Source organism: Lipophrys pholis (assembly GCF_963383615.2).
Source record: "Lipophrys pholis genome assembly, chromosome: 5".
NCBI classification, from domain to species: domain Eukaryota; kingdom Metazoa; phylum Chordata; class Actinopteri; order Blenniiformes; family Blenniidae; genus Lipophrys; species Lipophrys pholis.
Window position 1 is genome coordinate 3,413,416 of NC_137628.1, and position 27,881 is coordinate 3,441,296.

Below are 27,881 nucleotides of genomic sequence, written 5' to 3' on the forward strand. Positions count from 1 at the left end.
GTTGGTTTCTCAGAGGGCTTCTTACCGGAGGTTCCTAGGCTTTCTCCCAGCAGAATGAGAGGCAGAGTGTTCAGCTCCCACGTTTCAGTTAGGGAAGCTGACACAGTGCCAGGCTCAAGACTTTTCTATTTAATAAAGTTTACAGTCAGGACTGGTTCCAATCACCCTGGACCATTTTCTAGTGAAGGTGCTATAGGTTTCGCCTGCTGGGAGACACTGAAATTCTTTCCTTTCTCTCTCCCTCTCTCTCTCTCCCTCCCACTGCAGGATCTCTGTCAGCAGAATTGGAAGTTTGTGGTCGGAGCCTCCCGCTCCCCTCCGTCTGCAGCGTGTCGATTCATGTCTGTTTGCTTATTTGACTTTGGTGAAAAACTCAATGGAGCAGTGAATACTTCCCCCTACCCGACCAGGGGTTTGAATCCCTCCCTACAATCTGTCTGTCTCTGTTCTCTTCTTCTTCTCTCTTTTTATCCCCTAATCCCAACCGGAGCAGCAGAAAGTCTCCACCTCTGGTTCTGCAGGTTTCTTCCTCTGAAAAGGGAGTTTTGCCTCTGCACCGTCTGCTCTACTTACTCATGTGGAATTGCTGGGTTTTTCTCTGTAAAAGTGCCTTGAGATCACTGTGTTGTGTTTGGCGCTATAGAAAACATTTGGACCTGTTTAATAAACATTAAGGCGCTCTATCGAACCCCGAGCAGATCTGGAAAAGGAAAAAGCTCTTCTGAGCTTCAGTTCCGGTGTGAACACAGACGGCTGAAGCCTCTCAATCCTTCTGACTTTACGTTTTAAGCGGCAGGTTACAGAAATGTTAGAAAGGAAACCGGCTCACGGCAGCCAAGTGTTTTGAATCCTTGGATGTCGACTCTTTTGGCAACACGTCACGTTCCATTAATATTCATATTAACAATCAACACCAGCTGGGTTCACACTTTATGAGACTGGCTTATTCCAGAATCACCAAAACTAATTATTTTTATTCATTAAACTAGAACATGCACTCGGTACAGGGCGGACCTTTGCCAACGCCACATTCGTTTGCAGAACCAAGTTAGCATCGCTAGCAGGATAGCCGTTAGCTCATTAGGATTAGCTCCATCCGTAGACATGGATAAACTCTGGACCGGGCATCCGGCTGTTTGAGGCGGTCGATGAGCTCTGACTTCTGGTACTGGGAAAACAACTTTGATGAGCCTGACAAGATAGTAAAGTTGGCGGAACAAATCACTTTTCAAAGGTTCATCCATCACATTTCATGCTTAAGAACATAAAATAATCACTAAAGCTTTCCTGTAGGTACCCATGATAACATTTGTTTATTTTCTATTGAAGCATTTCGAAGCTATGGTCATATATTTATTTGTGTTTATGTAAAGCGTCTTTGAATTCCCCCAAAAAGTGCTATACTATATCATTATTAAAATAAATAATAATTAGTCTGATGATCTAATTTGATGAGCATTAATGTTGAAGAGACAGAGGTGGTTGGCCAGAGCATCATTGAACTGCTGATGACAGTAATTAGTCCTGTAATAAAATAAAAGTCACGTTCGTACGCACATAACCTCCTCGGCCTACTTTGTTGGTCGCCCAACTTCCGTTGGGTAATAATGGAAACAATGACGGTAGTTTGGCTTCGCTCTGATGGATCAGACTTCCTTAGGGTTTAACTCGGGGGACTTCAGAGATTACATTTTGCGAACCGCTGGTGAAAGGTGTGTTCGGTGACAGTGTTTGGTGTTGGGACCAGCAGCATCCTTTATTGTGGGATCATTTCTTCATTTGGACACGGCCTCACATTTGCTCCATGACATAACTTTGTATGTGCCGCCGAGCTGTGAACTTACAACCACAACTTTCTCAGTAGTGGTTTGTGCTTGTGTAGCTGATCTACTGATTGTGCACGAGGCAGCCAGCAGCCGGCTCTGTGGTGCATCGCCCCCTCGTGAAGCCACAGTAAAAACACGAGATTATGGGCTGGGCTTCGGATCTCACACGATGATGGGAAAGAGCAGCTACAGGACTCTATATGTAGTCCAGCTGGTCGACTCTGAAAACCGCCTGGATGAATCATTCAACAAAAACAGTGAATGACTAAATAGATTCATACTGTATTTGTAGAACAAAAGCTTAAAGGTCATCTCTTTTTTAAGCAGCATTATCAAGAGTAAACCATAAATTTTCAAATTCATTTTGGCACATTTAGTCCTCCATACAGAATGGGTTAACTTGTTCCTTTAATTAATTAATTCATTATGTATAAAGCGCTTAAAGAAACTTGACCAGTCAATATCTACAACACATTTGTTAAAAGAGAAAGTAAGTATAACTTAAAAGAAACAGAGATCTTCAGAACGTTGCATTTCTCAATTTATGAATTAATCTAGACAAGGAAACAAAACAATCTAAATCACATGCAAGATTAAAAAATGGAATAAAAAGCAGCATATTATCCCCCACCCAAAAAAAAAAAATAAAAAATATAAGCGTATCAAAGCATGTTCAGGTAAGGAAACCTGATATAAATGAAAGTGTCGCCAGGCTTCTCAGACTTCATTTGTTTGCCGTTTGTTGTTTCGTTTTAATGCACATTGTAAATTGATTGTTAAAAAGGGGGCAGATTAGATCATTTCATTTTTCCCTCTGCTCCCTTTCACTCTGTTTGGAAACTTTTGTTTAGTTTGGTTCTAGTTTGGGTTTTTTTTGTTAATGAATGAAATAAAACTAACTAACTACAAATGAAGGTGAACACAACCAACTTTCCAGTTGAGTAAAACCGAGTTCTCCCACTAATTGAAGTCTTGTCCATGTTTTTTTAACTGTTGTCATAAAAACATGCAGTCAGATGCACGTCCACTAACTTCAACAGTTGAAATAAGAAAAAGAAAAAAGAAGGAAACTAAAACCTGGATTCACTGATCCTGCTGTACAATAAACATCTCTGGAAACATTTTTGTGTGCATCGTCTAATCTCTGCAGATTTAAAAAGAAATTAAAATGTAACGATGCCTGCTCTGAGGCTGCTGCACTTTAATTAGCCCTCCAGGAGCCACGTGGCAGAGTGTCAGCCGCCCACAACCCTATGAGCTAAACCGTTACCAAAGCAGCTTTTTTTTTTACAACACATGTGGACTGGGCTGATTTTGATATTTAGCAGTGGTATAGTAAAACTTCACACAGCACGATTAAACTGCAGGCTGCACGACATCTTCCGCATTAATTATCCTTTATGCCAACAGACCCGCTCATCTGCAGGATCACTGGATCAACATTCCCACGCACAGGTAGCGTTACATTTCAGTTTGATATGAAGTTCATCAGGGGAGGAGTGACAAATTTACAGCTCTTTCCAGGAGTTGGCGGAAAGTGTTGTAATTATTGTTCGAGGAGATGAATGAGCCGCGCAGTGCCACGTGGTCAGTGGTCAAGCCAGGGGGGAAGCTGCGATGGAGACGACCGCCTGCGGTTGTCGGAAACGTCTCCTGAGCCTGTGATGTGTAACCCAATGAGAAAACCTGCCGGCAAACCCAGGGACCGTGTTGGAGAATGAATTGTGAATCAAACAACAAACGCCTCTCACTGGAGAACTTGTTAAACAAGTGCAAACCCCAACTTTCCACAAAAAAACAAACAAAAAAAACCAGGTTTGAAGCAGGTTGAAGGACTCATGATCTTTATCATTTTGGATAGTTGGGATTTCTCACTCTCACTTATAGCAACACACAACTGTATAGTGCACATTTCAGCTTTAATTTGAAATTCTTGTTGCACTTGCCTGTATTCTCTATGTTCTTATTTCTTATTGTTTTGGGTAATATATTTTGTCGATATTCTCTATTTTCAGTTTGGGTGATGTAAGTCTACACTGCAGGAGAGCAAACGAAGCTTTGGTTCTACAGTGTGTTCGAACATCTGTGCTGAGGTTTTTCTTCATCTCAGTCACGTGTGCTCATGATTTCTCATCCATCCAGCCGATAATCAGATCCAAACCAGAGTTTTGTGTGTGGGGATTGCATGTTTGTGTTTTCTCTGGGTTGCTTCTACAATCCAACAACATGCATTCTGGGGAAAACTGGTGTGAGACAGAATACAGATTACAAAAACTGAACTTTTTGCATTATTTATTAACAGATTTCATTCAAATACATCAGTGTGACAAAGAAAATATAAGTGAAATACACCTCAGTGGATTGACTCAAGTTCATCCGAGCTCTGATACTGAACCACCCTGACAAGCCACTATTGTTGGCCCAAGATGTACATGTAAACAGAAAAAGTTATTTTTGGTTTTCAAACGAAATATCAAGTTGTAAACAATACTGCAAGGATTTAAAGAGTAAAGCTGGCCACTTGGTTAAATCCCTCTCGACATGCACAGAACAGTAAAGTCAACTTTGTGGGCTTTTAACAATCAGAAATATGGTGGTGAGTATTTAGCTGAAAACTTGTCTTGGTGAACATGCAGGGGACAAGACAGACATATCGTCCTCATCAAGTATCAACTAAAACCTCCTCTCATTGTGGTTTGAAACGGTTTAGGGAACCAGTTAATTACGATGGTTTTCCTAATTTTAACGCAGCACAGCACACTGGGTGAACAGTTAAAGGTAGAAGTTGAGCGTTTATTAGAGCCACATGAAAACCTATGATGCAGTTCTACAAGGGAGAAAATAAGTATTTGGTGACACGCACGCACTCACTCACTCCAGTCACCTTTTGACAATCACTCCAGTCTGCTGTACCCGAGGTCCCTGTGATACTGTAGAGGCGTGTCAACAAGGACAGCATGAAAGTATCCAGGGCCTTCAGCAGCTCCAGGCGTAGCTCAGTGGGGCTTTGCCACCAAGCAGCTTTTTGACTACCGTGGTGACTTCCACCGAACCGCTCCTGGAAGCCGAGACCAAATCTCTCACACGGAAATACAAACCAGCCAGAGAGCCAGAACCACAGTCTGAAAGATATAACACACTACTACGCCATCATGGATTAAAATCCTCCGCCTGCTGAAGCCAGCACATGTCCAGGCCCGTCTGAAGTTTGCCAATGACCATCTGGATGATCCAGAGGAGGCATGAGAGAAGCTCAATTATCCAAACACACACGGCCAGGGCAGCGAAGGAGAGGCTCCGTTAGAAGCACTCCAAGGTCCTACAGTGGCCGAGCCCGTTTCCAGAGCTGGACCCTGTAGAAAAAAACTTTGGAGGGAGCAAAGAGCTGAAAGATCTGGAGAAGATCAGTATGGAGGAGCGGGTCAGAAAGCCCCACCGCACGGTGGGCACACTTACTCAAGAACTACAGGAAAGGACTGACCTCTGTAACTGCAAACTAAAGTTTCCATACCGATCTTGGGGGGGTCTGTCTCTCAAGGCAGGTTCATACTACATAAGAACAAGCAGAAAGTTCAGCAGTGCCGTCTGCTGCGCATGCGTATTCCAGCTCGCTCATGACTATCAGTCATATTTTAATCATATTTAGATTGTAACATCGCTACTGTACGAGCGCCACAGCTCGTTAAAATGTCAGAGCGCAGGCCTACGTGACGCACCTGAACGCATCACGAACAGCTGTCAGCTCCTGTAGGTAAAACTGGACCAACATCGCGGCTCGGACAAAAACTCTCTTTTATTACTGAAAAAGCTCAGTTGAATAGCTTAAACGCCGCATCACAGACGTGTGGCTGCTGCGAGGGGGCGTGGCCTGCGAGCTCGACAGCTTCTTATCGCAGAAGTCCCACCGAAAAAGCTTTTTTTTCGGCAGTTGGCTGACGTCACTGCCGAATTTTCTTCTTGTTCTCATGGCTTCAAAAAGGGAGTGTGCAGGAGCCTTTAGTCAGGAAAACTTGCCAAATTGGCAGAGAAGGAAATATTTACTTTCCCCAGTCAAGTATATGACACAAGAGGGCTTGAAACGATGACAAATCCACATAAAAATGCATCACAATGCTTTGAAAACTCATGTCAGCTCACCACGAGTTTCTTCATGTGAATCCGTGCACACAAGCAGCAGACGGGACAACGAGGCTGGTGTCAAATTACAAGCACGAGCCGTCACTAGGCTAAGGGGTTGTAAAAACAAAACTCCTAAAAACAGTTTCAGACAGAGGATGGTCAAATACATTGCATAATGGGCCTAAGTTTATTAATTTTATTTCTCCGATTACCAGCATTGATAAAAAAGCCTGAAAATGAGCATAATCTGTCCTCACTGGACTTTGTTTTAATGACACACAAAGAATTCATAAATCTAAAGTGTATCCTAAAGTACACTGAACTTCTGCATAATAGTACTGTATGTTAACATTAATAATTACTCGAAAAACAATTCTTCTCATTAAACGTTTTCTAAAATTCATACATTGACATAGACTTTGGATTTATACAGAATACACCTCCACCATGCACTTTCTAAACTGGGCTCAGGGTTTTACAGTGGATCACAATAACAATGTTGAAGGTAAAAAAGTGGTGACCGAGAGGTGAGAGAAGTGGACTTGGGGTGGGGAGTTCGTAGGTTGGAATCCCGCAGCTAACGGGTCACCACTGTGGGTCCCTGAGTTTGACCCTTGACCCCCGCATCAGCTCCCCAGGACGCCATAATGTGGCCGCACCTCCACGTTAGGAATAGGATGGGCCACTGCAGAAAAAAGTCATTTCCCCAAGGGAATTAATACGTCGTGATTAGTTTAGTTAGTGGAGGGGGAGGGGTCAACAGAATAGGGCGATCGGGCAGCGAGTGACGAGGCGTCCAGCTGCAGTGAAGGATTGTGGCAATTAAAAAGAGAAGAAAAAAGATGGAGGGAATCCATTTCTGGGAAGTGTGGTGGTGGGAAGGAGTGGCCGGTTAAGAAAAAAACAGGAGAAGCAACACAAGTTTTAAGCCTCTGCTGAATTAAGAAATTAAAAAATAAGAGAAGAAGCACACACACAATAATGCCAAGTCACTTCCCCTCCCAGGCATCATCCCTCTGTTTGGCGGCCAATCGCTTTTGGTCTGAAAGACAAAAACCAAGAGGTTCGACTTGACGTCACTGTCTTCAACGTATGGAAAGAAGACAAGACCCGAGTCACACTGAAGAACCAACTGCCAATTAATCTTTGCACAAGACCTGAACGTGGCGTCTTGTCCGAGGACACAATGTTTCGCACATGATGCTCAGTCACACCGACATTTAAATGCGTAAATAGAGCTGAGCAGTGCAGCCCTGCTCAGAACAAAGGGACTTTTTTTTAGGTCGCTCCACTCCTGGACTGACTGTTCAGAGGACGGCCAGCTGTGGTTTTCTGTGCCTATATACTTATGTTCCGTCTGTGAGGGGAAATGACGCTGTGCTGATTATAGACCTGCTATGAACTGCGCAGGAAAGCATGAACTCCGGTCATAGTTCTCATGAGTAAAGTAAGAAAACAGCTCCCACTTGTGGAGGAAAATCTGTGTTACAATTCTGAAGACAAGTTTTGTGTTTCACAATTCTTTTTGTTTTTTGCAGGTTTATTTCAGACTGCCTGGAGAGCCCGTCCAGCTGTATTGGTCCCTGGAGAAGTCGATATACTCTTTCATTTAACCCAGAAATGCTTTTTTTTTTTTTTTTTAATACAAATAGTGGCATGTATGATGACTCTAGTGAAAATCCCTTTATTTGCTCATTTTTTGCTCACAGTTTCGGTATAATTTATCGGTTAGCAATATCAGCCTGTGTGGCTTGTAGGTACTGTTGAGTGGGAAGTGGAAGTGGGTGTACTCAATGAAAAATAAGTATATTCCGTGAATACTCTGAACGAGGCCACTCTGTACGACAATCCCACCTGCATTATTGAACACAACATTTAACTGAGCAACAGCACCACCAAACTGAAGCTAAACCTCTTTTCTCAGTTTCCCTTGGAGTTTCTGTTTGGAAAATTGAGGTCAGAACAAGAAGAAGAACAATGACAATCTTCTTCTGACTCCCAGTCAACATGTAACATACCTCTGGCGTCCTGCAGTTTCTTCTTCTCTGCTTCACGCTGCTCCTTCGTCAGGTTACTCTTTACACCGAGGGCACCGATCACCAGCTTCCGAGCCAGCGCCGCACTGGTCTGAGGTCTCTCTTTGGCAGGCAGGAGGTAATCTGCAGAACAGGCGTCAGGAGACCAATCAATCACAGAAACATTCAGAACTTCAACCAATCTGAAGGTGCTAACAAGCATGTCTTTGGATAACTCCGTTGGACAGTCTTAATAGCTGGAAAAACAAAAACCCACCAAAAAACAATCACAAACTTTGTAAAACGTGTGAAATCTTTGGATTTACATGTCAGGAGTTTAAATTAAAAGCTGAGGTTTGATTGCTATTGTGAATATTTGCGATGTACCGGCACCCGGGCTCTGCTTGCTGTGAGACAAGAGGGCAAACCACTGCACCACGTGTACCAAGTGGAAATTATTCTCACTTGTTGTGCCGCACAGATTCATACCTGAGGAGCTCCGTGCTTGGGCTTTAATGGCCGAGGAGGATTTGGCCAGTGGACGCAGTTTCATCAGAGGATGTTTGGATCGTAGAGCTTCACGGGCTGGAAAAAACAAAATATCAATGCAGGAAAAAAGCTGTCACTATGGAATTGTGGCAGCAAAGTACTGGCTGCAGAGGATGAAGTTTGATAATTAACTTCAGAGTGAGGCACTGACCTGCTATTGGACTAGAGAAAAGGCCCAGGGCGTGTGTGTCATCGACCCACTTAATATCAAAGCCTCTCTGCCTGAAAAAACAAACAAAAACCACAAAGTACATAATGTGCATTTCAAGAAAATGACACTTCCAGACATCGTACATCCACTGAGGGAACAGAGCCGTGCACCGTTTCAGATTCCGCTTTTTGAAAACAAATAGATGATGGAATGCGTTTCCTGCAGTCATACCAGCAAGAACATTATTCAAAAGACCAATAGAAGCAGCAGTAAAAGGAAGAAGAGCGATTACAACTCCTAGGGTTTTTCCAATTGGCTTCAAAATCACAGTTTTAGACTCTAAAAGAAACATTTCTTCAGTGATTTACCAAACATTTCATACCTGACTACATGAAATGTGGTCTGGTTAGAGCCGTCATTAAAAAGACAATGAAGTTCAGGTAAATATCACCATATTGTGTCTTTATCCAACTGAGGGTCTGAATCTACTAGATTCTAAGAAAATCTTACAAAATCAGAAACAAAGTGCTTCTTACTTTCTCCAGTTTGATGATAACCATTTAAAAAAGTGTTTAATTTGCTGTATTTTTATTTTGTAGTTAATTCTACCATTAAATCAAAATAATGTTTCCAGTTGGATAAAATAAACATTGCATACAATGACAATGTGACTCAGCCAAAGATTGATGATAAAACAACTATTAACAAAAAAAAAAAATCAAAAATTGTGTATCCCCACACAGAAGTCCTCATGGGGTACTTCAAATATATTGGCACGGGTTGACAGAGTAATGACATACATACTGGTAGCACTGAAATAACTTGAGGAGGTCTTCTGTCTTGAAATCTGTAGGGAAGTCGTAGATCTCTACAATGTGGGAAAGTTCTTCCTCACTGAGGTCAATGTCATCGTCGTCGTCATCTCCGTCCATGTTGTAGTAATCGAATCTTCGCTCCTGGATTGACGCTTTCTTTTTACCTTTCTTGACAGCGAGCTGGAGAGAAGAGGAAGAGCAAACAGACAATGTAGAAATAATAGATTTGAAGGAGGCATTCCGTCAAAATGACAAGATCTTTATATATAAAAAATACAGGTCGCGGCTGAGTGTTGAGGTTGTAATGGCTTTGCTGTGAAGCGCTCACCTCTTCAAGGACATGTGGATCCAAACAGTCTCCATCATCGTTGAACAAGGTGTCCCAGCTCTCCTCTTCCTCCTCTTCCTCCTGAAGTGACGTCGCTTCCAACAGAGCCGCAGCCTCCATTTCGACACGAGTTGAAACGGACTGCCCGTTAACCCCCGCCTCCGCATCTTGTAACAGCTCGTCCTTCCCATCGGGCTTGTCAACGTTGTTTGGTAGCTCTTCTCCAGCAGGCGCTGCCTTATCCGCTCCTCCCGCCTTGTCCTTTTTGTTCTTTGCATTTTTCCGAGCCTTGTCTGTGTACCGAGGTCTGGGTCTGGGTTTGCCTTCTCCCTGAGTCGGAGCTTTGTCTTTGGATGCAGGAAGACGTTGTTTGGGGACATACAGAGGTTGATTTGGCATCTTCATCTGGTTTGAGGGTGTGGCTGCTGGCTGGGCTTCGGCACGGCCCTCCTCTGGGGGTTGTACCTCCATGGTCAGGAGATTTTAACAAAACATCTGCGAATGAACAAGGACTAAATTTAAAAAGAAAACACTGAGATTGTGCCGATATATATTACAATGAAGACTGCAACATAAACTACAAAATTCCAGATGGAATTTTGTGTGTCTGCCTCTATTTGCCAACATCCTTTGATCTCCATGGCAAGAGAGAGCGATGGAAAGATCCATGGCGACAGACGCTGACGTATTCCGAAACGGCTGAAGATATGAAAAAGCATACAGCATAGCACTCATCTAATGAACAAGCTGCACGTTTTGACATTTGAACGGTTCAAATCGGTTAAAGATCGTTGAGAAATATCGCTGACGGCATTCACACAATTAAACAGCTGCCTCGGAGAGCAACCTTTGCGCCCTGCCACTTCGGCGGCACCAGAAGTACAAATAAATGAACGCCACAATTTTAAGAATGTTCAGATAAGTTGTGACAAAATGTATATTGGGGTTAGTGCTCTCGCCTTACAGCGAGAAGGTTGTGGGTTCAAATATTGCCCGGGGCCTTTCTGTGTGGAGTTTGCATGTTCTCCCTGCATGCGCGTGGGTTTGCCCTGTGACGAACTGCCAACCTGTCCAAGGATTATCTAGCGCTCGCCCATAGTAACCTGAGATCAGCTCCAGCGCCCCTGAACAGGATAAGAAGTATAGAAGATAGATGGATGAAAATGTGTCTGATTGCAATATCAACATAAACATTTCAGTCATCTATTCTTTCACTAGCTGTTTTATTGAGCTTTCGAGTTTTATAACAAAAATATAATTTAAGTTATAGACAGAAATTAATCATCTTTTTAATCTAAATTGGACAAACTGTACTATCAAGCAGTTTGTTTAAAAAAAAGTAGTTATTCAATAGAAGGTTTGTCCAATTTAGAATTATTGGGATGATAGAGACTCTGGGGATGTTAGAATATGCATGACAACATAAAATAGTTATATTGTTCCTCTAAGATTGTGTTTTTAAACAGAAGATATTGTGTCAAAGAACGTACAGCTCACCTATGGAGGATCGTCTGCATCAACTTAGACCTTCAACAGGAAATAATCAGCAACATACTGAAGGGTGCTCAGCAAATATCTAAATACATTTGGAGCACTTTTAACTGATCTAGTTACTGACTTTTTGTTGTTTTGAGTACCTGATATGTAAGCACATTATTGTATTCATGTTTGATGAGTGAGAACATGCATCAAAATGATTATGAATTCACTGAATTGTTTGTGAGAGAGTAAGAGACTGACCCTGAAAGGATTTTCTATGTTCCTGTAGTTTACGTTGTCTTTGTTTACATATTGTTTCTTTATATTTGTATTTATTTTGGTTGTTTCGTTCTTTCATGGTTGCCTGCTTCAAACCCTGTTCAAACTGACTTGAGTACTTGAGTACTTCAGACTTTAAATAACAGTGAAACATGCTTCTAAAAGTGATTATTGGTACGTACATAAACACAAGTAAAAACCACAATGAAAACTGACAACAAAAGCAAGTAACAGATTTCTAAACATGTTTCTAGAAGAAAATAAATGAAGTGAATTGTACTCGTTTGCACTTGAATCTGAAAATGATTAAATTAAAGCGTATTGATTTCCGCCGCTCGCTGCTGTTAGCCGCACAAAGCTAACTCCATCCTCCTCTTAAAGGTCTTTTTCGGGACTCGGTTATAACGACGGGTAACATCGTTAAAACCGAGTTAGTCTAAACGTGGTTACACTAAACGTAATAGCGTCTATTAAATCTCATTTGCCCATTTTCAAATGTAAAAACATAAATTCTGTCCTGAAAACTCACCCGTGTCCCGTTTGTTTGAGAACAGATGATGACGTAAGCGTGAAACCGCGCAAGGCACTCTGGGACATGTCGTCCATCCGGCGTCTTCTGTGGTGATTCATTCTCGTAAACAAGACGAGTTTTTAGGGAAAAAAATGTTTGCATTCTATATTTTCAGTACAACACATCAATCTGCGTGTTATCTAAAGCACAGTCGCTGTTGTATGTTATATCTCGAGCGTAGGTGTGACGGGTTTGTAAGGAACTAAACTACAAATCCCGACGCCTGAAATATACGTACAAAAGAATTGCGCTCACTGATTGGTCAAAATCCTCTTAAGTCACAGAGTGGTTCACTGATTGGCTGCTGTCCTCCAGTGTTATACAAGCTGTTTCGTAAATTTTCAAAACACGAGTTGTGTAAGGAGACACTTTTCTGCAAAGGGATGTTTTAATAGAGGTGAATAATCTCAGTTTATCCCAGCAGAGACGTGAATAATCTCAGTTTCGGGATACGACGTGCACACTGACACGGTAAGAGTTTATCGACACTGAAGGAATGAATAACCTGCTCGTGCATGTCTGATAAAGCTTGTAAAAATATTATCATATTAGATAGATATATAATATATAATGTGCATCATTTATATGTGTAAGAAAAAGCTGCAGCGATGCAGGGATTATCATTTCACCCAGCTACTCCTGCACTTTGTTTTTGGAAGCTATTACAGTGAAATTCTTTACATTTACTTTCTCATACTGATTTTGACAATTAACTATATTATGCAATCTTAATAATTTTTTTTCCTGACTTGTGAGATCATTCCTTTTCTTTTACCGGAAAGTTCCGAATGAACGAATCTTTTGGTTTTAATAACCCACTAGGATAATTATGTCACCCTACATGAATACAATCAGTGAAACCTTGTTTGCCTGATTATTTATCTTATGAAACGACAAGCTTTAAAAATACAGTGATGCTGAAATTCTGTGTATTTACGGATTCTGTCATTCAATTTTCTAACTTTCTGTTCAATTTATTATAATTATTCATTTCTGTGTGGATCAACGTTGTAAAGAATTTCCTCCTGGGATTCATAAAGTATTTCTATTCTTTAGCAGTATAATATTCTGTTTTATAATCATGAAGAGTTTTAAGTAATGACATACCTCATTGTTATGAGACAGGAATTATTTTACTGAATGTTAGGGTTTTTTAAGGGGTGAATAAAATCATGTCTATTATTATCCTCTTATTTCAGATTGATAAGACGCCTCCATTTCCCCCCAAGTCAATATAATAGTTTCCAGTCCCAGTCTTGTTTTTATTTTGCGTTGTTGCCTGGAAGGCTTTCTTTATATTCTTCAGATGTGCTGTTGTATAGTGAGCCTATGTTCTAAACAGTCCAGATCTCAAATAAAATCTCATCAAGTGCTCTTGCTTTGTGTCCCATCAGGTTTGCAGTGATGTGGGCTTCAACTTTCTTGCTCTCCCTGCTGACACTCTGGCATCGGTCCCAAGCCCAGAGCCCTGAATCGATGTTTCAGGCTGTGACGCAGACGATGCTTCCTCCTGACAGCGTGCACAATCCCACACAGCTCAACTACGGGATGGCGGTGACAGATGTGGACGGTGACGGAGACCTGGAAGTGGTGGTGGCAGGGTGAGTGAGGAAACCATCAAAGACAGGAGGGAGAAAATAGCTCATGTGTTACCTCGTGTGATGATTCCAGTTTATAATATGTGTCCAGGTACAACGGGCCGAACCTGGTGCTGAAGTACGACCGCACTCAAAGCAGGCTGGTCAACATTGCTGTCGATGACAGTGAGTCTCCTTACTATGCACTGAGGGACCGAGCGGGAAACGCCATCGGGGTCACTGCCTGTGACGTGGATGGAGACGGCCGAGAGGAAATCTACTTCCTTAATACAAACAACGCTTACTCTGGTGAGCACTGCACTCCCACAACCTTTCCTCACCAAAACGAAATAGTAATAATCAGGCTTTCACAGCCAGATTCATGTTCTTGTCATGAAAAGTGTTTCTTTATCTGCATAGGAAGGGCAACGTATTCAGACAAGCTGTTCAAGTGGCGTAATGGACGCTTTGAGGATCTGCTGAGTGATGAGCTAAATGTGCGTCGCGGCGTGGCGAATCACATGGCAGGCCGTTCGGTCGCATGTGTCGACAGGAAGGTCCGTGAAGCCAATTCATTCATAAAGTCTCACGGTTCTCTGAGTGGGTCACAGCTTCTCCTGAGTTAACCTGCCGCTGCTCTGCAGGGAACTGGCCGCTATTCAATCTACGTGGCCAACTACGCCAGCGGCAGCGTCGGCCCCCACGCTCTCCTCGAAATGGACGAGGCTGCCAGCAACGTGGCCGAGGGCGTCATCGCCCTGTCCAACGTAGCCGCGGAGGCCGGGGTCAACAGGTTCACGGGTGAGGGGTTACGTTGGAAAGCTTGAGATACTTTGATGGACGGAGGAAACGGCAGAAGTGTTCACAGTCGGCTTGTGGTGCAGGCGGACGCGGTGTGGTGGTCGGACCGATCCTGAGTGAGTCCAGGTCTGATGTGTTCTGTGACAACGAAAACGGCCCCAACTTCCTGTTCAAGAACAACGGAGACGGGACGTTTGTGGACATGGCCAAACAGGCAGGTGGGAATGAGAGAGCCGTTTGTCTCTAACAGCATATTAGTCACACACCTACATTGAAACCTGCAGAGAGAACATGCAAACCCCACACAGAAAGTCCAACAAGCACAACCCACACTGGGAACATTCTTGTTAACCTTGGCTGTGCTGAAGGTTTCAGTATTTAGAAAGGCGTCTCGCTCTACTTTCAACAACAGCAAATTCAGACCAAATGTTGTAAACATCAGAAAAGAGACCAAAAACTGAAATTATTCACAGTTTTTTAATCTAATAATCTTGTTGATGAGACTTGGAGCTGAGGCGTGTTGGTTAAGTTTTCACTCCAGCAGACAAAAGTCTTTAACGTGACCATCTGTTTCTTCTTTGTGTTTCATCACTGTAGTTTCTCTGTTGCAAAGTTTGTATTTTCACATACTTATTGTGTAAAAACTATTTGTGTGAACGTCATTGGACGTCATGAAACATGATCAGTGTAAAGCACTGAGCAAACTACTGAAGATTTCCAGCACAAAAACATCAAAGTTATTTTGGAAAATACGTCAAATTGCATTTTATATAAAAATTATTATTAAGAAACTTGAGCAAACCAAAGTGAAAATCATTTAGGTTGGCTGTTACATGTAGAAGTTTGCAGTTACAGCATATTTTTCTGTCTTCTATTAGTCACAACATGCAGAATTGCTCCTCTTTTTTTTTAAATGTTTCAAATATATTTCACCTTTGATAAAATAACATTGTTATTTGCCTGCTAATTGAGTTAAAATAAACTTGATGTAACGTGTCCTGGTGAACCCTAATCCTTACCCTGCTCCCACACTGCTCACTTTCCAAAAGAATCAACCCATTAATGTTAAGACACTAACTAACGAATCACTCTGGAAGGTGTGGAGGACACATACCAGCACGGCAGAGGAGTGGCACTTGCTGACTTTAATGGCGATGGGAAGACAGACATTGTGTACGGGAACTGGAACGGCCCACACAGGCTTTTCCTGCAGACCAGCGACTCCACGTTCAGGGTGAGAAAGAGAAACTGGACCACCGAGAGAAGAAAGTGGAAGAAAGTCTCACTTTTACATGTTGTCCTGTCCAGAATATTGCCACAGGAGGATTTGCGACTCCGTCACCGATCCGGACCGTCATCGCCGCTGACTTTGATAACGACAAAGAGCTGGAGGTTTTCTTCAACAACATCGCCTACAGAGGAAACGCCCCCAACAAGCTGTTCAGGTGAGAGGTCAAATAACCAGTCAGTCTCATGCTGATGGCTGGATTATTGTCTCAGCTGCTTATGGATGCTGGTCCTTGTTTGCAGGGTGTCCAGGAGAGCCGGTGCAGACCCTCTGATCCAGGAGCTCAATGTGGGAGATGCTAAAGAGCCAGAGGGGCGGGGAACAGGTCAGAGGTCACCACATGTGTCTGTCCAGTAAACTTTAAACAACCTGGCGTTGTTCATCTCAAAGTGGTGAACCGGAACAAATGCACACATTACCACAATCTGTTTCTGGACTGTGGGAGTCTGGAGAGTATCCAGACTAAATCTGTGCTTACGGTGGGAGAACATGCAATCTTCACACAGTGACAACTCTTCCACTAACATGTGCTAACAGTACACACATCTTCACTTCCTTCTTTACAACTATTGGGCAAAAAGTTTCCTTTTTTCCGAACTTAAAAAGGTTACATGTCAGAGATACACATTGTTTATCGTCCTTTCGGGGTCTGATGAAAAGTTATTGTCCAAATAATTAAGAGTTTTTTTAAAAAGCCTCTTTGGTTGTAAATATAACATCATTTGATTCAAAAGGGTAAATAATCACATATTTATCACAGTTTTAACTGAACCAAGATATCACATAATTAACCACTTCTGGATGCTTTCTTCATGGAATGATGAAAGAGGTAGTATTATTGTTAGTATTAGTATTAGAATTATTGTTAGTATCAGTATCAGTATTAGTGCTATTATTATTATTAGTATTAATAATATTGTTAGTATCAGTATTAGTGTTAGTATTAATAATATTGTTAGTATCAGTATTAGTGTTAGTATTAGTGTTATTGTTAGTATCAGTATTAGTGCTATTATTAGTATTAGTGTTAGTGTTAGTATTAATAATATTGTTAGTATCAGTATTAGTGTTAGTATTAATAATATTGTTAGTATTAGTATTATTGTTAGTATTAGTGTTATTATTAGTATTAGTATTCGAATTATTGTTAGTATCAGTATTAGTATTAGTGCTATTATTACTATTAGTATTAGTATTAGTGTTAGTGTTAGTATCAGTATTAGTGTTAGTATTAACAGACTTGTCATGCTCACGTACATTATGGAAGATGAATCACTTGGCCAGTTTTTTGTTTTTTTTGTAATATTTACTGCAGAGCACCGAGGTGCTTTAAGGGACGAGAGTGAAGGAAAAGATTCCTGAAAGCTCTTCAGACTTCAGTCACTGACATGTGGCATTTTGAACGTGCAATCTATAAGTACATTAATATTAGTTTAAAATATCTAAATATGGGATAGTTATGCCTCCCCTTAGAGTATGACAGCTACTTTGCATTTTAACCTGACCTTTAAAAAACCTACACGATGGTAAATGAATGGAATAATAATAAGGGCTTGGATTTATATAGCACTTTTTTCAAGCTGACTCAAAGTGCATACAGAGACCATTATTCATTCACACCAGTCCCACAAGTGGTGCTAAGCTACGTTGTAGCCACAGCTGCCCTGGGGCATGCTGACAGAGTCTTGGCTGCCATTTCACACCAATGGCCCCTGCAACCACCACCATGCCCATTCTTTGCCATCTTAACTTTTTTATAATTTGAAAAGTCTCATGCATAGAAATATGTTTATATATTATGTTTGGGAATGTTTTATTGAGGTTAAACTAGATGGAGATAATTTATAACCATTGTAAGCAAGCGGCTCAAACAATTTAAAGTCTTTGTGATGCAGCAGCAAACACACCTTTAAGCCATAAGACATGAAGAAGTCCCATTTTAAAATGTGCATGTCTTCAGGGATCTGCAGCATCAGTTCAAATATGGCCAGGGTGTGTGCGTGCGTGTGCGTGCGCGTGCGTGTGTGTGCTAGCGTGCGTGTGTGTGTGAGGTCCTTGGTACTGTGGAGATATTTTATCCATTTATGAGACTAGCTGGAGAGTTTGCTTGTCTGTAGGTCTAAAAATCTGAAAACAGTACTGTCACATGCTGAAACGAGTATACCTCAGTTTGATATTCAGAGATGAAACAGCTGAATTTGTTTGATGAAACGCTTTGTGTTTCCACCAGGTGGCACTGTCACAGACCTGGACGGAGACGGACGACTGGACCTGCTGCTGGCACATGGAGAGAGCGCCCAGCAGCCGATATCTGTCTTCAAGGTCACCCAGGTACACACAGTTACTGTGTGTGTGTGTGTGTGTGTGTGTGTGTGTGTGTGTGTGTGTGTGTGTGTGCGCGTGTGCGTGTGCTGTCGTCTCATCTCCCCACAAGCTCACGTTTGACCTCTCTCATCAGGGCTCGTCCAATAACTTCCTGCGGGTGATTCCTCGCACTCAGTCCGGCTCCTTCGCTCGCGGTGCGAAGGTCACAGCCTTCACCGGTCAGAGCGGGGCGCTCACACGCATCATTGACGGAGGGTCCGGGTACCTGTGTGAGATGGAGCCTGTCGCCCACTTTGGCTTAGGTCAGTCCCTCAAATGATCAAAATCCAATTGAAAACTGTATTTTTGTAGGTCGAATAAAGCAGCATTCGGAACCGAAACACATTTAATATTAGTGAGAAACAACAATAGATCTGCTGAGCGGCGATGAGCTGAATGGGCCATTATAGATCTAATGTAAACTCAAAAAGTAGAAAATTATTGAAATGCTACTTCAAAAGTCAAATATTGAACATCATATTGGAAATGTGGATGTTTTTTTTGTTTTTTTTAAATCTTTTATTGATTTGACTCTAATATGTCATCATATTCTTATGAAAAGCATTAAAGCGACATCTTCTCTCTGTACAGTTGAAGCGAAGTGATATTTTCCAGACTACATGTGATTCTGGGTGATTTCATTGCCTTTGACTCGTAGGAAGCGACGAGGTGAAGGTGCTGCAGGTCTCCTGGCCCGACGGCTCCGTCTACACTCGGCCGCTGCAGGCCGGTGAAATGAACTCGGTGGTGGAAGTGTCGTATCCCACAGAGGGAGAAGTGTCGGTGCTTTCCAACGGCACGCAGGTACACAGTGTGGATTCGCCGGATGAATTATGAACGTGTGTATTACTGCAGTCGCTCTGTTTGAACTCAGTCACCACACCAAAGATTTCACTGCAGAACTGATTCAGTTGAATAATTTCAATTCTTTTATCTGTATCTAATCATCCAAACTCTGTTTATAGTGTGGAACTGGCTTTACTGTGAAGAATGGCCGCTGTGCAGGTAAGTTCCTTTGTTAGTTGAATATCAGTTTTATAATACATTTAATCTGTGATTCATTTCTTCTTTTTTTTTTATTGTGTTATGTTTTTGCAGGTCTTTGAGGATAATCGCATGAAATGCAGAGATAGCTGTTACAGAGAACATGTCTATACGTTTCATTTCTTTTGGGCTGTGCTTTCAGAGGGGGGCCTTGGTTTTTCTTTACTCTATGAGTAGTTTTAGCGATTTGTTATTTTTCACAAACTCTTTTGTTTTTTTCCTGCTTTGAATAAACTGCTTGTTATCAGTGTGCTGATGGAGTCAGATTATGATTTGGTTAAATCAATGCAATGGTCTTTAGGAGGCAGTAGGAAGTTGGAACTCCAGAGAAAAATAAATAGTAGGAAGGTAAACTATGAATCATTTCATTAAACTATTATTACTTTTATTATTACTATTATTACTGAATCTGTTGAAGGTGTATAATGCTCCCAAAAGAAATAATCAATAATAGAAAACACATTGAATGCATATCTTCTGTTGTTTGAATTTAGAGCTTTGGTCCAGGAGGAGAAACTATTTTTCAGTCGGCTTATTTTTGCTTTTCATATTTTTGAAACACCAAATATTCACACACAACCTGTGTGTCTCCAGTTTGCTCTAAAACTCGCTGACACAACAGCAAAAGTTAGAACTAGAACATTTCCGTTAAAATGTTATGCACCTGCTGCTTGCTGCCGACGAGTGTCCACTAGTATCCAAACTGCCACTATCAGATATAATGGAATGAGTTCAAACAGCAATATCATACACAAGTGTGTGTGTGTGTGTGTGTGTGTGTGTGTGTGTGTGTGTGTGTGTGTGTGTGTGTGTGTGTGTGTGTGTGTGTGTGTGTGTGTGTGTGTGTGTGTGTGTGTGTGTGTGTGTGTGTGTGTGTGTGTGTGTGTGTGTGTGTGTGTGTGTGTGTGTGTGTGTGTGTGCGTGGTAAGATGAAAGAAAGATGATGTCACACATTGTGATGGTGATGATTCAGTGGCATCAAAGCTATGAAGTATGGTTGTGATGTCACAGATCAAAGCGCAGATTTTGAAAGGACAGACACTGCAGCTGCCCCAGAGTTCATATGTGTCGTTCGCAGGTTTCACTAGAAGTACCAGATTACATGATCTGCCAAATTGATTACAGAGCAACATAAACACAGAAGAGATGACGTTCAAGGCAAAAATTAACAAGTTTCTGCGTCGTGGAGACGATACTTGTCCTCTCCTCTCGAATGATGAGGACTTACAAGAAAGCCTTCACAAAAAGTGCTGTACTGTTCTTGAGGAAACAGAAGCCATTAAAAGAAAGAACAGCACCCTGAATCTCCAGCTGGAAGAGCTGAACAACAAGCTCACCAACAGCCGAGACCTCCAGCGTAAGTATGAAGAACTGAAAGCTGAGAGAAAAATGATCAGAAGTTTAAATAATCTTTTGAAGAAGCAAGTGCTCATGCTCAACGGCAAAGTCAAAGCTCAAGCAGCCTTGGAGGAGAAATACAGGGCTGTAAAGGAAGACAGGGACAAATTCATCCAGGACAACCAAGCTCTTCGGAACAATCTGAAGGTTATGAGCAGCGGACTTAAAGACTGCAAAGCACTGGAAAAAGACTGCAAGGCAATAAATGCAAAGACCAAAGCCCTGAGCCGAGATAAGTCTCCGCGGGTGAAGGTTCGAGACCTGATGAAACTCAACCAGCAAAAACACTTGGAAGTAAAGTACAAGCGTGAGCCGGTAAGGAGCCTAGACTTAACGGGAAGCAGAACCAAACTCCAGCGACAGCATCCGGAGTTGAAAGAAAAACTGAACAATGACATTCAGATGAAAAGTGACTTTTTACCACTGAAGAAGGTGCAAAATAATTTGCGGGTGCAGCAAAACAAGAATCTTCAGTTCCACAAGATGAACCTGAAAAAGCCGTACGAACAAGCATGTCTTAATATCCAGCTCAGCGAAGAGGAGGTCAGAGCAAAGCGAGGGACTGTTGAGGGAGGGAATGGTGACGGTGTGGCGCTCTCTGTTGAGAAAAACGACCTCTTGCTGATTAATTTTGCCTAACTGACCACTACAGGGCTCCGGTCAGAGAACACACAGCCGCCCCCACATTTGCCTGCAAATGTGTAAGACCAGGGATTCTTCAAGTGTCTTTGGTGCATCTCCAGGTTTCACATCAGGTGTCGTGAGGATTGCTGCTATTTCACTCTGTGCTAGTTGATGTGGCTGACTGTACTGGAGCTGTAGTGCATGCATGGCTGCTGTGTAATTGAATGGATCATGTCGACATGACTGACCTATCATCTGCGCCTCAGGGAGTATACGATGTTCGAGTAGCACAAGGTATTTGTATTTTTCAGACAGTTCCAGATGGGGTTCAAGCAGATTGTCCAAAGCTAACTTCAGGTTAGCAAATTACCTTTCACTATCCGTAGTGAAGTCTGGGATTTTGGGTTTGGGCACACCATATGTGGAGTGTGATTGTGGACCAAAATTGTGTGAGACTGTAGTCTGACTTGTCGGGAACAGTGCCTGATGTGCTGCAGTGGTGTTACTCATCCCTGGCACGGGTACATACTGAGGTAGACAACGAGTTGAACTGGAGGATAGTTTGTTGATGATTGCGGCGTCTGATATGAAGCTGACGGCAGGGCTGCAGGGGCTGATGGCTGCTGTACCTGAGGCTGGTACCTGTATGGAACGTCATCCTCACAGCGATACGCCTCTGTTCTCTGGGGCTGTAAGGGGACTGACCTTAAGAGAGTGCTGCGCCCGCTGCTCCTCCCTGCTCCTCATGCTCATTCATCATCGTCAGAGTGGGAGGAAGGGGCAGGCCAGTGAGGATTGTAGGCAAGGATGTACTATTCCAGATGTCCAGGTGTGCGGCGCTGTCTCACTTGTCGCTCTGGTGCGTCCCTATGAGGGCGGGACGTTGTATAGCCCTCTGATGCCATATTCTGTAGTTGTCAATAATCCGGCTCGAAGGACCCTTTGTTGAGGAATACGACCTCTGTTGCTGATTAATTTTGCCTAACTGACCACTACAGGGCTCCGGTCAGAGAGCACACGAGACATCAGATGAAATTTCAGTCCTTTAGTGAGGAAATCATATGAAAGGTTGTGCATTCTGCATACAACGCAGAGAACGGAGCACACAGTTCGAGTAGTTAACTAATCAGAGTGTAGGAGCCTAAATGCATTTTATTGACGTTGGTTAAAAGGGTAAATAACAATTTAAAGGGGACATATCACGCTAACTCCACTTTTTTAGCCCTTAAATGCATTTTGTTGTATATTTAGAGTGTTTAGAAGTACAGAAAAGTTCAAAGTAGTCTCTTCAGGTGCTCCGTTGATATCTTTATATTCTGTTTTGGTCATATTTTGCAATCTGTTTCGATTTTTCTATTCTCTATTACGTTTTTTGAACAATGACGTCAAAGTATTCGCAGCGGAACTGCCAAATTAGGACATCGACTCCAGGCCCACAACTTCGAGCAATCCGCCATGTTGGTTTCTCGCTGCGATTTTGTAGTCCAACCTCAAGGATGCCGAAGTTACGAGAGGATTAGTCGAAATGTTCGGTTGTTGGATGTAGTAACCCACAAACTTCGTTACACCGTCTCCCAGCATCAGAACCTTTTCGAAGTGCCTGGTTGAGTTTTATTTTTCACAGAAATGTACCCACATCTGTGGGTAAGGTCATTTTTGTGTGCGCGAATCACTTTAAGGACGACTGCTTCAACAACCTCCGCCAGTATAAAGGATTTGCCGAAAGACTTCGTCTGATTGAGCGGTCAGTTCCTTCTATCTATGGAGACAACGAACAGAGCACTTGGGTAAGCTGTATATAACGCTAAAAAGTGTGATGATAAGACGTCCCTGTCATTGTTTTGTTAGCATTAGCAGTTGCACCGTCTTCATATGTTAGCGCTGTGTGCTCGTTTTAGATCCTATGATCCTATGATATGGCCTACGTGATTTAATTTAGTGTAAATATAGTAACACACCATTGCGTTACATCCATATGAAGACGTTGTTCTTCGGGTGCATCATCGTCATTTTCATCTCGCTCCGCCGGGTCCGACTCTGGCTCCAACATGTATGGCTGGATGGACAAATCTTCCGTTGTTGACATTTTGTAAATAATGTGTGAATATAAAGTTTCTGCGCCGCTAGATAATTGTATCTGTTCTATCAAACTACAAAGATGGTCGAACAGGGTGGCGTTGAACCGAGTGTCACCTCTGCAACCTGGAGAGGAGGCGGGGTATGAAGTGTCTCATTTGCATTTGAAGAGACCGCCCCAAAACGAGTTGCTCTCAGAAGCGCATCAGAAAGGGGGTAGAAAAGGGGCCTGTGGAGCTCTAATAATGAGGAATTCAGACCCAAGCATTGCAGTTCCGCTTTATATAGACCACAACTGTATGATTTATATGTAAAAAGGAAGGATTTAAAAGCATGATATGTCTCCTTTAAGTTAATCTAAAACTGCAGTAATTTAAGTTAATTGATTTAGAAGGAATTAGGAGGATCATTTACAGGTATTTTCAGTTCATATGTGCAATATTGTAATAAGTTAATGATTTAGTATTTGGGGTTAATTTAGGTGGATAAAAATTTACTTTATGTCATATTTGCACTGTTTGGAAATGAGTAACTGTTTGGTGTTTTCAGGTAGCTGTGTACCTTTAATTACTTAATTGATGCTCTCAGGAGGGGGGAGTTTGGGGGTTACCTGGGACTGTGAGTCAGGCAGTCTGAGAGTGGAGCCACACGGTTTTTTGACCTCTCTCCTTCTTTTCTTATCATTAATGATTGTTACCAGGATTTAACGGACTACTTTTATGACGTTATACACCTTTGGACATTTTTCCTGTACCACCCCTTTTTTGTTTGTTTCTGAGCCTAAATAAACTGTTAAACTTTACGAGTGGTCCTGTGGATTTTTTCTATGTGGATAAAGAAGAGGGAAATCGATAGAGCGTCAAGCTAAGGCTTCATTCAGTGGGAAACTACACAGAGTTTGCCATGGTGAGTTTACTACGGTTTAGCAGTTTCTGAAAAGACACGAGAATTAAAGAAATCGTCAGTGACTGCTTCACCACCGTAAACCTGTTTGCTTCAGAACGTGCGTAGGAGGACGCAAGTGCCCACTCGGCCTTTAACAATAAAAGCGCCCACTTCAGAATATTTAACTTGGAGAATTCTTAACACTCCCCCTTCATGAGATTGTATTTGATCCTGCGCCACAGAGCCAGACCATAATCCTGACCAATCAGACGACGGCTCAAACCAACATGATGTGCACAGGAAACCTCATAAGCTTCATGTGAGAGGACCAGAGGGGAGCCGTCACCCATTACAAAGCTCCTAGAGCTTCTCTGTGTGGAGGTGACGCGTTCCCATTGTGTCCCTCTGAGCAAACAGTGGTCCAAATCATGTCTTTAAGACCTCATTTCCATGTCTTCAGAAGACGTCTTCAGGGAAACCAGAATGAATATTTTTTTGAACGACTTTCCTGGACATTGCATGGATGTCCTGTCTGGACGTCTTGGGAACGTCCAAACAAGACCTCTGTTTGAGGTGACGCACTGAAAAAAAACAATAATAATTGTGACCACACCTGGAATTGAACCCTGTGACAGGGAGGTGATTAAGCCCTGATGGGAATCAGGTGTGCGGCCTCACCTCTCTCCCCGGACACTGGTGTGACAGGCGGAAGAGACATGCAGGACTGCAGAGTCTGCATGTGAGAGTTTCAGTTCGTGGTTTTTGTTTATTTCAATAAAAGAATTATGGTTTTGACCTTCCCGTGGGCTCACCACCTGCTGGAAAGGTTCTTAATCGGTGCAATGTGATCTGGGTGACAGTGCTCAGACTGCCACCCCCGCCACCCGGAAACGGATAGGCGGGAGAAAATGGATGGATGGATGGAATTATGGTTTTGGGAACTTCTGACTCTGTGACTCTGTGGGGGAACCCGGCGGTGGTGTGCACAACTGCCACAAACCCAAACCTCTTTTATGACAGGCAAGAACCCTACCCAACAGACCAACATCACACACTTCATCAAATTAATTCTCACAATAATTTTGTAAGTATGTCACTTATATATGACCAGCTTAAAAAGTATTTGTGATTAGACTAACAGTGCCTCAGATAACATCAGTTCATACAATGTCCAGGAAAGACGTGCAAAACTCTTACACTCTGTCTTCCCTGAAGACGTCTTCTGGAGGTATGGAAATGACGTCTTGAACACGTGATTTGGACTGTTGCTCAGTGGACTATGTGTGGGTTTTCTGCGGTGCTTCAATTAACTCCCACAGTTCAAAATAAATGAAAACAAAGAAAAAGGAAAAGGCATTTTATGTTTATTGATGACCCTCAAATCACTGTGTGTGTGTGTGTGTGTGTGTGCGTGTGTGTGTGTGTGTGTGTGTGTGTGTGTGTGTGTGTGTGTGTGTGTGTGTGTGTGTGTGTGTGTGTGTGTGTGTGTGTTTTGTCATCAGTTTGCTGTTAAACCTGCTGAGAAAACAGTAAAAGTGAGAATAAAACATAAATTCTGCCCAAAACAAGTGAACTAATTAGCAGGTCAATGTTTGTGTGGTTGAGGATGAAATCATGAGAAAAAAAAGTGCAAAGTTGTGTGTGAATGAACATTTCCCACTTAAATCCACATAAATCAGACAGTATGTCTTTATTTTCTGTTCTTGTTTGCTTATTTTGACCTAAACAAAGATGACTAATATGTTCTCATATCAAAAACAGTGGAGGAAGCATCAAGTTAAGGTTTATAATAGTTACTCTGTTTTAGTATTTTGGGTACGTTCAAGTGTCCAATTTCATATATCATGTATAATTGTGCACAAATGTAGTACAGTTTACACCATATAGTACCTTTAAAATCATGAATTTAAATGAATTAATGCTTGAATGTTTTTATCTGCATTTTTCAGGCAAGTAAGTTTATTTTGTGACTGAATTTTTAAACATTTGTTCAGAAAGTAAATGAGCACCACTTTTAGAGGTTTGTTTGCTCTGAATGCAGATATTTCACAAAGGTAAAAGGATTACAACAGGAGTGTCAAACATAAGCCCCGTGGGCCAAAACTGGCCAACAAGAGGCTCCAATCCGTCCAAACCACCAAGCATATTGTATAGATTTCAAAGAAAACGTAGATTTTTATAAAAAAAGACAAAGTTCTTAAGAGTAGCAGACACAAATCAACACTGAGACCTGAGCTGATAAGATATATATATATATATATATATATATACACACACACACAAGTTTTCTGGACATTTCACTGTATTTCGCAATGGAAAGTTTCACTATTTCACCGTTCTGACTGATACCCCTGGATTACAAAAATTGTTCATCAAATCATTTATAATGAGAGTAACTTTTTATTAAGTATAAAATAGGAAATTGAACAAAAACTTGTTCATGACTACACATTTTTAGGACGCTACACCTCTTTTACTTACCCTTTTAATAAAAAGTTCACAAACAACCACAAAGGGTTTTGTAGGAAATGCAGTGCTGCTCTGCTTCTTTATTCCCTTGTGCACACTCTCTTACTCTCTTCACCACCATTCACCATGTTGTGTCTAAATCTAACGTGTTTCATTCTGTCTTCTTCCACCTTCTTTTGTTGTTCTCCACGCCCCCGTCCACGCAGCGCTGGCTCCATCATTTTATGGTTTCCACTCTGCTGCAGCCCCGTGCGAAGCCTCCAGCTTTAAGATGCTTTTCCTCACGTGTGTCATGGCGCTGCCTGTGCTGACACACCTGAGGTGAGAACGACCTTCAGTGAAAAGCAAACATCCTGCTTCACACTTGGAAGCAAACATCCACTCAGAGGACCCTTGGTGGCGCGCAGTAACAGAGTCTCTGCTTATCAGGACACTGCTCTTTCTTCTGTATGCATGCTGGAAATGAAGAAGGAAAAACTGGGCCGAGCCGTTTATGCAGCATGAATGCAGGCGTGCAGGCGTGTAAAACATTTGTTTTACAGCTGTGATGGTGAAACTACTTTTTAAATCTCTCTTCTGTTCATTTCAAGAAGTGATCCTGATTAAAATGTCTGGAGTTTTAAACCATGATGCAAATTATTAGATCTGTGGTTTTCCGTAAAACATTTCCACAGCAGACCAAAAGTACCTGTGACCTTTAGAAGCTTTGCTTCAAGGAAGTGAAAACATTTCAGGAGCTTCGTTGCCTGAAGTCCAGGACGCTTTGTAGAAACCAGGTTGATGCTGATGGGACTTTTATTGGGGTAAAAAAATAACCCCGGACCTGAACATGGATCCTGGGACAAACAGTGGAATCACACTGCGTTCCTGTGCTGGTGGTTCACGGTGCTTCGGGAGAGCTCCTCGTATCAAACTGCAGCTCTCTGTTCAACAATCAATACATAATGATATCTTTTTTTTTTTCCTTTGAATTTAGATTTTTAGACGTCGGAAAAAATATCCATCACGTTAATTTGATGTTAAAACAGTCTTACATTGACTTTTCTGGTGGGATTTCATGATCAAAGTCATGAGACTGAAACAAAACTTAAAAAAAATAAAGAGAAAACTCACCAAAATCTGCGTGTGCAATCCTTTTTATATTGTATGGAGGCATTATGAAGGTAACCATGTCCATTAAAGAGGTGCAGTGGTTAGTTCTCACGCCTTACAGTGACATTACA

At 42.1% G+C, this 27,881-nt stretch overlaps 2 protein-coding genes across 4 annotated transcripts; one reads left to right on the forward strand and one right to left on the reverse strand.

The window, feature by feature from the left end:
• Positions 1-4,102: 4,102 nt before the first annotated feature.
• On the reverse strand, positions 4,103-12,139 carry r3hcc1l (R3H domain and coiled-coil containing 1-like). 2 transcript variants are annotated; one of them, XM_080464328.1, is made up of 7 exons: positions 12,091-12,139; positions 9,804-10,298; positions 9,465-9,655; positions 8,661-8,731; positions 8,450-8,545; positions 7,964-8,104; positions 4,103-6,987 (listed from the first exon to the last, which is right to left on the reverse strand). In XM_080464328.1, the coding sequence occupies exons 2-7, from the start codon at positions 10,272-10,274 to the stop codon at positions 6,935-6,937; spliced, it is 1,023 nt and encodes a 340-aa protein (XP_080320454.1). In that variant the 5' UTR covers positions 10,275-10,298; positions 12,091-12,139; the 3' UTR covers positions 4,103-6,934. The 2 variants fall into 2 exon arrangements, with proteins under 2 accessions (XP_080320454.1, XP_080320453.1); XM_080464327.1 differs by lacking the exon at positions 4,103-6,987 and having other exon boundaries at positions 7,587-8,104; positions 12,091-12,131.
• A 269-nt stretch (positions 12,140-12,408) lies between these two features.
• On the forward strand, positions 12,409-19,456 carry crtac1a (cartilage acidic protein 1a). Of its 2 annotated transcripts, none has more exons than XM_080462651.1 (14): positions 12,409-12,603; positions 13,527-13,733; positions 13,822-14,018; positions 14,130-14,266; positions 14,354-14,510; positions 14,594-14,728; positions 15,608-15,744; positions 15,819-15,955; positions 16,041-16,123; positions 18,029-18,129; positions 18,257-18,425; positions 18,821-18,966; positions 19,128-19,167; positions 19,261-19,456. In XM_080462651.1, the coding sequence occupies exons 2-14, from the start codon at positions 13,537-13,539 to the stop codon at positions 19,266-19,268; spliced, it is 1,644 nt and encodes a 547-aa protein (XP_080318777.1). In that variant the 5' UTR covers positions 12,409-12,603; positions 13,527-13,536; the 3' UTR covers positions 19,269-19,456. The 2 variants fall into 2 exon arrangements, with proteins under 2 accessions (XP_080318777.1, XP_080318778.1); XM_080462652.1 differs by having other exon boundaries at positions 12,436-12,603; positions 18,821-19,001.
• Positions 19,457-27,881: the final 8,425 nt, after the last annotated feature.

Bases quoted from the DNA above. Each gene is read 5' to 3' on its own strand.
- r3hcc1l (XM_080464327.1), bottom strand. From the start codon at position 10,274: ATGGAGGTACAACCCCCAGAGGAGGGCCGTGCCGAAGCCCAGCCAGCA. The intron at 9,656-9,803 runs GTGAGCGCTTCA...TCTTCTCTCCAG, and splicing joins ATCCACATGTCCTTGAAGAG to CTCGCTGTCAAGAAAGGTAA. The intron at 8,732-9,464 runs GTATGTATGTCA...TTGTTTTTTCAG, and splicing joins AAGTTATTTCAGTGCTACCA to GCAGAGAGGCTTTGATATTA.
- crtac1a (XM_080462651.1), top strand. From the start codon at position 13,537: ATGTGGGCTTCAACTTTCTTGCTCTCCCTGCTGACACTCTGGCATCGG. The intron at 14,729-15,607 runs GTGGGAATGAGA...TCACTCTGGAAG, and splicing joins GGACATGGCCAAACAGGCAG to GTGTGGAGGACACATACCAG. The intron at 15,956-16,040 runs GTGAGAGGTCAA...CCTTGTTTGCAG, and splicing joins GCCCCCAACAAGCTGTTCAG to GGTGTCCAGGAGAGCCGGTG.